Source organism: Myotis lucifugus, unplaced genomic scaffold, assembly GCF_000147115.1.
Source record: "Myotis lucifugus unplaced genomic scaffold, Myoluc2.0 scaffold_201, whole genome shotgun sequence".
Classification (NCBI taxonomy): Eukaryota; Metazoa; Chordata; class Mammalia; order Chiroptera; family Vespertilionidae; genus Myotis; species Myotis lucifugus.
In genome coordinates this window covers 2,197,026-2,209,227 of record NW_005871249.1, presented here as the reverse complement: position 1 = coordinate 2,209,227, position 12,202 = coordinate 2,197,026, and the positions used below count along the sequence as shown (strand labels likewise).

At 37.2% G+C, this 12,202-nt stretch overlaps 1 protein-coding gene across 3 annotated transcripts in view; it reads right to left on the bottom strand.

Moving 5' to 3' along the window:
* SGCZ (sarcoglycan zeta) overlaps positions 1-12,202 on the bottom strand; it is a 195,956-nt gene that overhangs the window by 41,343 nt on the left and 142,411 nt on the right. For 2 of the 3 annotated variants that reach the window (XM_023761193.1, XM_023761194.1), the window contains one exon: positions 3,711-3,833. The exons of the other annotated variant lie outside the window; for it this stretch is intronic. In XM_023761193.1, the coding sequence (XP_023616961.1) occupies positions 3,711-3,833 (123 nt within the window). The remainder of the gene's footprint in view (positions 1-3,710; positions 3,834-12,202) is intronic. 3 annotated transcript variants of the gene reach the window in all.

Below are 12,202 nucleotides of genomic sequence, written 5' to 3'. Positions count from 1 at the left end.
GGAACTTATATGTATATATGCATAGCCCATGGATACAGACAATAGTGTGGTGAAGGCCTGGGAGGGGCGGGTGCAGGGTGGAGGGGGTCAATGGGAAAAGAGAAACACCCAAGGGGACATCTGTCATACTTTAAACAATAAAGAGAATTTTTTAAATGAAAAAAACCAACAACACAAATTAAGATTTAAGTAAATAATTACTGAGCAAGTCAAGTAATATCAAGAGTAAAGAGTTATACATTTCAAGCATCTGATTGCTCATCATGGTGATAGGCAACTGTGGGGTGGTTGTGTTCAGGTAACCATTTGCCATTTTCCTCCTGAACCAGTGGTTCTCAACCTTCCTAATGCCGCGGCCCTTTAATACAGTTCCTCATGTTGTGGTGACCCGCAACCATAAAATTATTTTTGTTGCTACTTCATAACTGCAATTTTGCTACTGTTATGAATCATAATGTAAATATCTGATATGCTATATGTGTTTTCTGATGGTCGCGACCCACAGGTTGAGAACTGCTGTCACTAGTATTTACATGTATGACGTAAATTCCTGCTACATTTTAGGAAGGGTAAATGTAAATATACTGAGCGATACTAGATCAATGAATAATTTTAGTCATCAATGATTTTGCCTCAGGTGTATAGACACACTAAATAAATGCATCCACTTCTGTCGCCCTGAAAGAAGTCCATGTACAAAATGCCATTATTCACAAAGGATAATGTTAGGAAGGGCTCATTTTAATTCCTAAGAATCTTTCTTAAATAGAACATTTTTTGTGTCACAAAGATAAAATTCTAGAATAAACTTCACACAGATCTCCTGTCACTTCAACTCTGAAGTCTTGTCAGCGCAGCTAACTAATTATATGAAGCACCTGGGAGTCAATGTTTCTTTGCCATGTTATGTGTTCAATGATTCAAGCACTGCTTTAAAGTATATGTGGGCTTACTAATCAATTCCCGTTCCCCTAAATTGCATGCTACGCTATGCACGATTTTCTCCTCCAAGCATGTAAAATGCTAAATTACATTTGTCTTTGATATATTTCCCCCCTTTATTTTAGAAGTATCACAGGAAGGAACACAGCTACTATAAAATTAATATGCAATCATCTAGCAAAGGAGTATGGGCCTAGCGGGGCTTGAGAGGGCACATGTATGCTTGTGTCTGTGAGAAACAGCAATGGAGACTTGGGGAGGTGGTGGCGATTCTAATCAGTGCAGTTACTCTCCGTGCATCTGTTAACAATGTGGAGAGGCACGCTCATTCTTTCATCCTAAGTGCTATTTCTCAAACCCTTACAAAATTATGTTGGATTCAGAAATGATGGGCTCAGGATTCCATTATTTTGTTATTTGGGATCTTCTGGAATCATATAGTACATAAATCTATTGTAAAACTGATTAATTTTCTGAGATAATTGGGAAATATAGATCAATCAAGAATATATGAAGAATAAACTCAGTTATGTGTATAATTTTGAGATAGAGAAAGAAATGGAAAAAGAGAGCCAGAGTGAGATAAAAGTAGTTGTCCATCTATACATACATATATACATATATACTATTCATATATACTATACATACATACACACAACATACACAGAGGGTGAGAGCAAGAAAAAAATGAACAGGTTAGCAGAGATGACTACCTCAAGACAGTTAATTAAAAAGCAGAAAAACTTAGATTTTTCAGAAGGCACATTCTCCCCTGACTTAATGGCTCAAATTATAGTCCAAGGATACCAAGAAAAAGAGGAAAATAAAATTGAGTATCCAACTACCTCAAAGAAAAAATTTCAAAAACTACTGAATGTGTCTAATTTTGTAAAGAGAGCATTCCACCGCAATTGTTATGAGACAAGTCAAGGTAACATAAAGATCAGAGAAAGTTTAAATACCATGAATCCTAAAAGCTGTCAAGAGCTCTAGAACTTCCCTTCATTTATGAATGCAAAGTACCCCATGGGAATATCTGAATACTGATTAAATAATTTGGGGTAACTGTGGAATATTCTAAATGCTATCTCAGAATTATGCTGGTTTCAAAGCTGATTACCAGTATGCACTATCAAGGTTCAAAGATTGCTAAATATTGAAATCATATGTGCCCGATCTCCCTGAGTGCATTTCTAACCACATACCCAACTTTTCTACCAACCAGCAATTCACATGTTAGCGCAAAGGGCCCTAAAGTCAATGTCCTTAGTGATTTGTCTGTGTTCTACACTAACCATATCTTCATGCTTTTTTAAGTCTCCCTTGCCCCCATCACAGGACTTAGACAGGTCAATTTGGTTAATTTTTGCCTCATATGCATACCTCCTTTCCTGACCTTTCCAAAGAATTTTAAGAAAAAAAGGAAAATAAGGCAGATGGACAGTAATAGGGGCCACAACCAAACACCAACCTGATGTTACAGTCCCCAGCTACTCAGCAGGATACCCTCACAAAAGATAGGACATGAGGGTGGTACTGGGTTGTGAGCAATCCCAGGGTTGTCCAATGAGGATCCCCTTTCAAGAACCCTTGTTGAATTTCATTGTTATTTAATAGTAAATCTTTCTTGAAGTCCACACAGCCATGTCTGGGACATTGACAATATTATTATTTCTCTTTATTAATAAGAATGAAGAGCTAACCTTTACGTCTTTATTACGTGTGGAAAACCTTCTAAACATACGGATGCACACACAGGCATGCATGTGCACACACACGTGATTGGACACTAAATTTATCATTATCATTTAGATTAAGAAAAATTGGAGACATAGATGATTTATTTAAAATATTGAATAGTAGAGATAGGATTCAACCCCAAAACCCATGGAGAGCAGAGGCCAATTACCATGCTAACTGCTCTCACAGGGTGCAGAGGACTAAGTTGGACCTAACTAGATATGACAGATATCCCAGAAGCTGTTCCCAAACTCCTATCTGGATAACACTAAGTCAAAGATATTTCATCTTTTTTCTTTCTTAAAATAATGTGAGCCTCTTTGGCTAGTTTTAATAAAACATGTGTTATTGTTGTGAATGAAATAATTGAATAGAAATTGTGCTTAAAATTGTCTTTAAAAATTATTCGCTGCTCCCAATCATCCCTTTAACTTTCTGTTTTTTGGTGTGTGTGTGTTTTGTTGTTGTTGTTCTTGCTTTTCAATTTCAGTTGTTGATTGAATTATGACCCTAATATTAGAATCCTAATTTAATAACTCCTAAATAATGTGATCAGCACTATTTCTCGGTTTATATACTTTTTAAGATAATTATGAGCCCTAAAGAACAATCATTTAGCTTACTTATATTATAATCTTTCCCCTACTTCAATTTAAAGTTGGTATTTACACTTTAGTTCTCCTTTTACATATCTTTTATTTTTAAATAATATCTCTACATTTTATTTATCTATCACCTATAGAAAGCTTTATTTAGTGTTTGACCTACCTTTTATCTTCCACCATTCATACCCACTTTCCTCCACCTATCCCTCCCTGAGACTCACAGCTTAATTATACATCAACAAGGCTAATGTTTACATCCACAACCAGGCCCTTCTCTTTGAAGACTGTTGGAAACTCAAACATGAGATCATGTGAAACTCAATTTCGGACATGGGGATCACACACCTCATAAAGTAGCTTTTTTTCCCAGTGATAAATTCTTTCAAGAAGTAAACAATGTTTCAATACCTCAATCTACAGTACCTGTAACTTTCAGCTTTTCAGCCCCAATGGTAATCTCATCTTCATCTGCAGAAAACAGCACCCTGCCATCTTCGCTTGCTCTCACTTCAAATCTTTTACACTGAGCTTCCACAGCATCAGCTCCTGTGGTCAGAGGAAAGGTTTAAAAATGAAACTGGTAAGCAGGAAATCATCAATATGTATTGTTTAGAAAGATAAGAGAAATGCATCTATTGTTTAGTTTATCTCTCCAATATGTTTCCACCCAAATTAATATTTTTAATTGTTATACTTTTCAGTAGCCTGTACAATTTGGAAGAATCTTGCTGGGCTTAGATGGCTGGGCATACAGCTGACATCTAAATGTCTGACGTGATCCGAAAAATGTTTGTGGGGTTAGCTAGTTCAAACCTCTGTGTATAAACAAGGAGAGACAATGTCTGCTTTGTTCTTGGTTGCAGCCTGAAAATGGGGCATTCCACTGGCACCTGCTGCCGGCTCAATAAATACTTATGGACTGAATGACTCGTGTTTTCTCTCTACAAGCAGAAAATAGTGCCCATACCTGCCGCATCACAAGATAAAGCATTATTCAGCTGGGAAACTTTAGTTAGTTTACATTCCAGAGTCTAATATTGAAATTTGTTCACCCTTTACTATCACTAAATGTGAACCCTTTAATAATCTTGCATGATAATACATATTTATGTATATGTGTTTATGTGCTCCCCAACATGTCTTCTAATAAAATGTTTTCTTGATTTGTTAAAATATAATATTAAATAAATATAATTACAATATAGAATTGAAATCTATTTTCAATGTATTGGATACTTTTTTCATATTAATCCATTCACAGACTACAAACCCATCCCCCATATTTGGAAAACACAATTCCTATGAGAGTTTGGAGGGCGTCAGTAAGAAGATAAAACAGGTCAGAGGGTGAGGAGTTGTTACTTCCATAACATTTATTTGTTTTCACGTATGGATCTGTATCTTCCCCGCTTGTTAATATTTGGAACATCCCTCCTCTGCCATATACTTACATGAGAAACTTTTGCAAGTTACAATTAGCCCAGTCAGGGACCTAGGCATAAAACACTCTGTGCATACTTCTTTTCATTTATTTTAGCATGTGCTATAAGCTCAATGTTTGTTTCTTCCCAAAATTCATACATTGAAATGTTAACCCCCAGTGTAGTGCTGTTAGGAGGATAGGCCTCTAAAAGGTAATCTGGCCATTAGTGTGGAGCTCTTGTGAATGGGATTAGTGCCCTTATAAAAGGACATCAAGAGTGCACTTTCTCTGCAATCCTCCAAGTGAGGACACAATGACAATTTGGTTGTCTGTGAGCTGGTAAGAGGCCTCTCACCAGACACTGGATTTTTTGGTACCTAGATGTTGGAATCCCCAGTCTCCAGAACTGTGACAACTTTATTTTTGTTGTTTAAGTCACTCATCCAATGGTATTTAATTATGGCAGCCTGAACTAAGAAAATGTACTGCCATTATTTATTAAATACTAGAGGCCCAGTGCACGGATTCATGCACTGGTGGAGTCCCTCAGCTTGGCCTGCAGGAATCCAGCTGAAACCAGCTTTCCAACATCCCCCGTGGGTTCCCAGATTGCAAGAAGGCACAGGCCAGGCTGAGGGACCCCACGGGTGCATGATTGGTGTCGGGAAGAGGCCGAAGGAGGGCTACAGGGCGTGTCTAGCCCTTCTCACCCAATCCCGATCAGCCAGATCCCAGCAGCAAGCTAACCTACCAGTCGGAGTGTCTGCCCCCTGTTGGTCAGTGCACATCATAGCAACTGGTCGAACAGTCGGACACATAGCATATTAGGCTTTTATTATATAGAATATGACCCTCTGGAATTGAAAACATGAGATCATCTTTGTATTCCAAAATATCCTCTAAATTTAAAATTGTGTCTGGTTTCTAGTGGGTGCTTAGTAGGAAAATGTTAGGTAATTAACTTCTAGACTTAGGATTACTTTCCTTTCCTTAGTCCTCAGCCCTACACCCAATCCTAGCCCATTGGCTTTAGTAACTTAAACCTTACCATCACCATAGCTTCTGAGGATCACTGAACAAGAGGAAAAAGTTAATCCCAAACCCTGATAACATTTGGGATAAAACTCTCTGAAAATAAGATGTATATGTTTTTTATATTCTGTAACTACATACATTTTTTCAGGTCAACACAGAAAATTTGAAAAGCTGCTATGACAACCTCGTAGGCTGTCAAGTTTAAAACAGCATGAATTATATTTTAAAATCAGTTCTTTATCTTTCTTTAAAACAAAGAACTTTCCTTACAGAATTTAATGACAATATTGAAAAAAACTATGGAAGACCTATTGTTCTTCATAACAGTCATTGCATTTGGTCTTGGAAAAGTTATTTCAGCAGCCTGCATTCAGTTGAATGTGTTTTCTTCGAATTATGGTCTACATTGTTCTTTGAATTTTTGAACATAGTAATAAAACTAGGTAATATTTGAAAAAATGTCTAAAGCCAATGTATTGATAAATGTGAATTGTGAATTTTGTGGCCTCTATGTTTTAATCTTTCTTCAGGGAACTCAGGCATATATTAAATATAAACTTTCTGAAAGATCTTATAGCTATTATACACATAAAACTTTAACATATATATTATGTTACTTCCTTCACATATACTTAATTATTGGGTGAATTGATCTGTACAATATATCACTGACTTAAATGATATTGAGGTGCATTAGATCACTACACACTACATACACACTTACTTACATTCATACCTACATATATATAAGCAATATATACACACACTAGCAAAACTTTTCTTGGCATAATAGTTAATGTCATTATGTAAGAGATGCTTTAATAATATAAAAATGCGATATTGTATGTCATAAACTATTAGAACTGTAAGTAAAGTGTCTGGGTTTGGCAAGGTGAGTTGAAATCTTAATTCATTAAATTTAAATAAGCAAAGCAACTAAGAAAATGCACCTGGAATAGAAGAGAAGCATCTAGGTTAAAAAAATGCATGCAGAATTATTAAAATGTATACACAAATTATTATTGCAGACTACACTCTATTCAACATATTAGTGTAATGACAGGAGACAAAATTGCAAGCAATTAGCAATGCATTGATAGCAAATAAACATTCACTTCAGAAAATAATTTTGAATATATTGTACTTCTGTACATTGCTTTTCTTTTCTGCAAGTGAAAACCAATAAATATATGTAGTTGAACATATATTACATTGTTGTGAATGTTTATGCTTAAATTTAGTATATTAGGCTATATAAAACTAAATTTATTACATCCTAACATGCACCGTGTTGTCTTATTCTGTTTTTTATGTTCCTGGCATCACAGGATCTCCTGGTTGGGTCCACTTAGGATCCAGTGTACACAGGAGAGGTGATGTCCACTTCAATTGTATCTCATCCTGTGAGGCCTCCAGTGTTGCCAGAGAGCAATGTGCCTGAAGACTCTGGTAAGGAGCTCTGTTTCCTTAAATATATCATAGAAGATGGGGTTGTTCAGGCACTTCTATATTTTATTAGTTATCTTAAACACCAACTCACTAACTAAAGTATGGAAACTCAATATTTCCTTAGGAGTATCTCTGAGGAAATTTATTCTAGCAACTTCAAAATCAAACAAAGAGCAGTCAGGGATAGAAGAAGCGAGAATTGGCAGGAAAAAGAGAGAACATATATAAGCAAAAGAATAGGTTCCATAAAAATATTGAAGAGTTCAATCCATATCCAAATATTTTCTCTAGTTCATTTAATGTTCTATGCATTCTTCACAAAGAAACAAACCAAAATAACAACTAAGCTAATTTCTTTGTTACCCTGGGATACTGTTCCATTGCCTTTTAAAACATCCACATTTCTTACGTCATATTCAGTAGCCAAAGGCATGTTTTGATGGGAAGTAGAGAGGCTCTAACAATTTATCTATTGTCTTTGAATTTTCTACATTGAATCAGTCACATACATGAATTGGAAAATTTTATTCAATAGAAATCTCCAAAGGTGCTAAAATAATATATTACCACTAGAGGCCCGGTACACAGATTCGTACACTGGGGGGGTCCCTCTCACAATTTGGAACCCCTCAGGGGATGTTGGGCTACCAGTTTCAACCTGATCCCTGATCCCTGCAGGCCAGGCCGAGGGACCCCACCTCATGCACCGGGCCGGTTTCGGCCAATCCTGCACCAGGCCTTTACTATGCATTGGTTAATCTCTTCCCCCCCTCCCTTCTCCTCCCTCCCCCTCCCCTTTTCCCTCTGAGATTCATCAGTCCGTTCCATGTTTCCATGCCTGTGCATTGAGTATCTGCCCTCTGGTGGTCAGTGCGCATCATAGCTACTGGTCGAACAGTCGAATGGTTGCTTAAGCTTTTATATATATAGATAGGGCTATATGGTATGATTTAGTACTGATTTAAAGAAAATAAGGCAAAGATCAAAATGAATATGTCTGATCATCTCTACTGTGCTTTCCTCAAGCAAATCATAATGGACTTTTTCTCTGTATAACTGCAATTTTAAATGTTTGTCAATACTTTCTAGGTCTTGAAAATGAGTATTATTAAATGATTAGAAATCCCCATGAGAAAAACAAAAACAAGATTCAATATACTCAACTAAATTCGGTGTTCTAAAAGTCCTGATTTAGAATTATCGTGGGCCAAACAAAACAAAATTGGAAATAAAAAATGAAGCTGCTTTAATGAAATATAGATATAAAGAGGCCCTGTACTTTATTTTATTTCACACTATGTGCGTCCTTAAAACCTTCATGGGAAATGTACTCCAAGTGTACTTGAGGAGGGGAGGAGAAGCAGAATAAGGAAGAGGTCACCAGGGCCAGGCTGGAATCTGCAATTCTCATAGGATCCTGCCAGAGGTCAGTTTTACCCCACAATCCCCCTGCTTCCCCAGTGTGCGCGCGCGCACACACACACACACACACACACACACACACACACACACAAGAACTGTCTTCTGCTTTGGAATCAGAGGAGGAGCCATTCTCCTCCAGCAAGTAAGGTTGCTACAAAAACTCTGAAGTTACATTCTCCATTGTATTACTACTTGAGACTTCCACCCCATGTCTGGACCAGTGCATAACAATTCCTCAATAAAAATTTCTTTTAAACTTTAATGAATTCCAATTCTTCCCATCATTTGTACTTCAGTGCTTTGTTAATCACACCCTCACCTATCTATACATCCTACAATCACATATTATTGGTCCCCCTCATCCTTTTTAAAAGTTATGAAAAACTTACACATATAAAGATTATATAAATATGTTACCAACCACCCAGACAAGTAAATAAGTATTATTAACAACATAGATAAAATATTCAATGCAACCTTTCCTTAATCACATGTCCCTTCCTTCCCTGGGGAGCTCCAATGTCAATATTATATTGAAATTAGTTTCCATCACTCCCATTTTATAACTGTACTACTTATGTATTCTTAAAACAGTTTTTAAAATTGGCATGTTTTGAATTATATATATGTATACATACATACCTTTCTAGTACTTATATTTTTTGGTGACTAGGTTTTTTGCATTCAACATTAAATTTGTTAGATTCATCTATTTCAATACATGTATCTCCAGTTTATTCATATTCACAGTTTTATTCTATCACTAGAGGCCTGTTGCAAAAAGAGATTCGTGCAATAGGTCTTCCTTTCCCTTGGCTGCTGGCACCAGTTTTCCTCCTGCACCCGGGACCCAGGCCTTTGCTCTGGCTGGGCTCAGGCCGGAGCCGCCCCGGAGCTGTCAGGCTTCGCTGCTCGGCAGGCCCCAGGGCCGTGAGGCCTCTATGCTCTGCCTGGCACCAAGGCCCTGTGGCCTCGCTGCTCCACCTGGCACCGGGGCCGTGATGCCTCTCTGCTCTGCCGATCCCGGGCCGTGTGGCCTCGCTGCTCCACCAGCCCCGGGGCAGTGTGGCCTCGCTGCTCCGCCGAGCCCGGGGCCGTGAGCCTTGCTGCTCTGCCTGGCGCCAGGGTGTGAGGCCTCGATGCTCTGGCCTGGGCCATCAGACTTCGCTACACAGCTTGGAACCTAGTATGCAAATTAACCACCATCTTTGTTGGTGGTTAATTTGCATATCATGCTGATTAGCCAATGGGAGGCATAGAGAAGGTATGGTCAATTACCATGTTTGTCTATTATTAGGTAAGATATGGATAGAGCACAGGTCAATGATCCATTTTCCACTGATAATCTTTTAGGTTGTTTCTGGGATATCAGAATTAGTAACAATGATGCTGTAAATCTTTGTACAAGATTGCTTCTATACTTTGGCAAGAATTTTCTAGGGCATATATTTGGGTGTGAGATAGTAGAAAATGTACTTTAAATGTAGTAGATAACAAAAAGTTATTTTCCAAACTGATTTTATCAATTAACATACCTCCCAGAGAATATGAGAGTTCCTGTAGCTCTGCATTTTTGCAAACACTCAGTGTTATCTGACTTCAATATTTTTGCCAATCTGAGCATGTAAGAGATATGCCACTATGGTTTCAATGTACAATTCCTTGATTACTGTTGGAATAAATATCATTTAAATACCACTTGTTTTCAGTCTTACAGACAATAGATTCCTCACAGTCAGTCCCTGGGGCCACTGGGGCTGACTCTTTAGAAGTGGTCCATTTCTTAGAGTGGTGTTATTTTCTCTGACCAAAGCAATTAATTCATGCATAAGCACCTGACTGAAACACTCTCCTGATTTTTGTACTAAGTTTTGAAAGAGGCACATTCTTCTTTTCAGATCACAGACACTGACCATGATATAAACTTGAAGCTTTTAAGTCAAGCTCCCATGTGGAAAAAGTCTGCCTGAGAATTTATTCAATCCATAGGAAAGGAACAGAAAGAAAAAGACAAGGACAGAGAGACAATCCTGAATAATTGCTTAAACAACTGAGTGCAGTCAGAGACAAACTAAGGTACCCCTGGACTTTCCAATGATATGAATAAATAAATTACTCACCACGCCCATGTTGAATAGTGCATACATTGTGATTTGGCTTTCTTTTAGTTGCATTTTTATTACTCTTTATTTTCTTCTTCTTTATGTTTTTTGTGCAGTCATTCTCTCTCTCTCTCTCAAATAGAAATCACTGCATCACTACAAAAATTCATCAGTGTCTAATTTAAACATATATATTTCTGAAATGATGCTGTTGAGAAGGCTACTATCATATACTAAGGCAAATTTTCTTATAGACATTTGTATTGGGCAAACTAGAGTTCTATTTAGATTTTTCTAAAACCTGGCCTTAAGTATAAATGTAATCTTTTACACTTATATTCTTGTTATTTTGGTGATTAATAATAATAATAATACTTATAGACTACCTAGCCAACCATTTCCTAAACTACGATGGTATTTTTTTTCCTGGGCCTGGTCTCTATGAACTTTGAGCATCAGGTAAAATCTATCTCTTTAGTCCACTTATGTTGACCAAGTTGTTTAAGAGAAGTGAAAGTGAACATTTTGGCCTATTGTTTTGTGTAAGGGTCCCAATCAAATTACACATGTGCAAAATATTCTGGTTTTTACATACTATACAAACATAAAATTACAGCACTTCAAAATTGTATATGCCACAAGTTTGTGGGTGACTTATTATTCTTCAAAAATTGTTTACATCTTATATGCATTCATGCTCTTCCAGTTCATAAAGTTAAAATAGAAATAAAAAAGGCATATCGCATGCAGTGAATAAATGTTTTCTGATAGAATTATTACATCTGAGTGGAATCAATGAATGTTTAAGTAATGAGACAAGATTAACTAGAAGGGCAATAGAGGAGATAAAATGGAATACTAAAAAGCAATCAGCTGATGAAGCAGGGCAGGAATGGAAAATAAGACAATCAAAAATAGAAGAAGTAAAGAGAAAAGAGACAGCAAGGTGGTATATTTAACTGGAAAGACATCACCAATTACAGTCAAATATAAATGGGCAAGAACTAAACACTACAATAAAAATTTTACCAGGTTGCCCACAGTATATCACAGTGTAGATTCCATTCGTAAGTAGGAGTGGGGCTCAAGACCAAAGAGACTGGGGAAAACATATGCCGATGTTAGCAATCCTCGGAGAGACCAAGAGGTCTGATGCCACCTGATGGAAACCTTATTTTTTTTAATGTGTTGTTGTTTTTCTTTTTTTTCCTTTATTGATTAAGGTATTACATATGTGTTCTTATCCCCCACCATTCATGCCCTCAACCCCCTGGTGTCTGTGTCCATTGGTTAGAATTATATGCATGCATACAAGTCCTTTGGTTGATCTCTCCCCCTTCCCCCCAGCCTCCCCTACCTTCCCTCTGAGGTTTGATGGTCTGATCAATGCTTCTCTGTCTCTGGATCTGTTTTTGTTCATCAGTTTATGTTGTTCATTATATTCCACAAATGAGTGAGATCATGTGATATTTATCTTTCTCTGA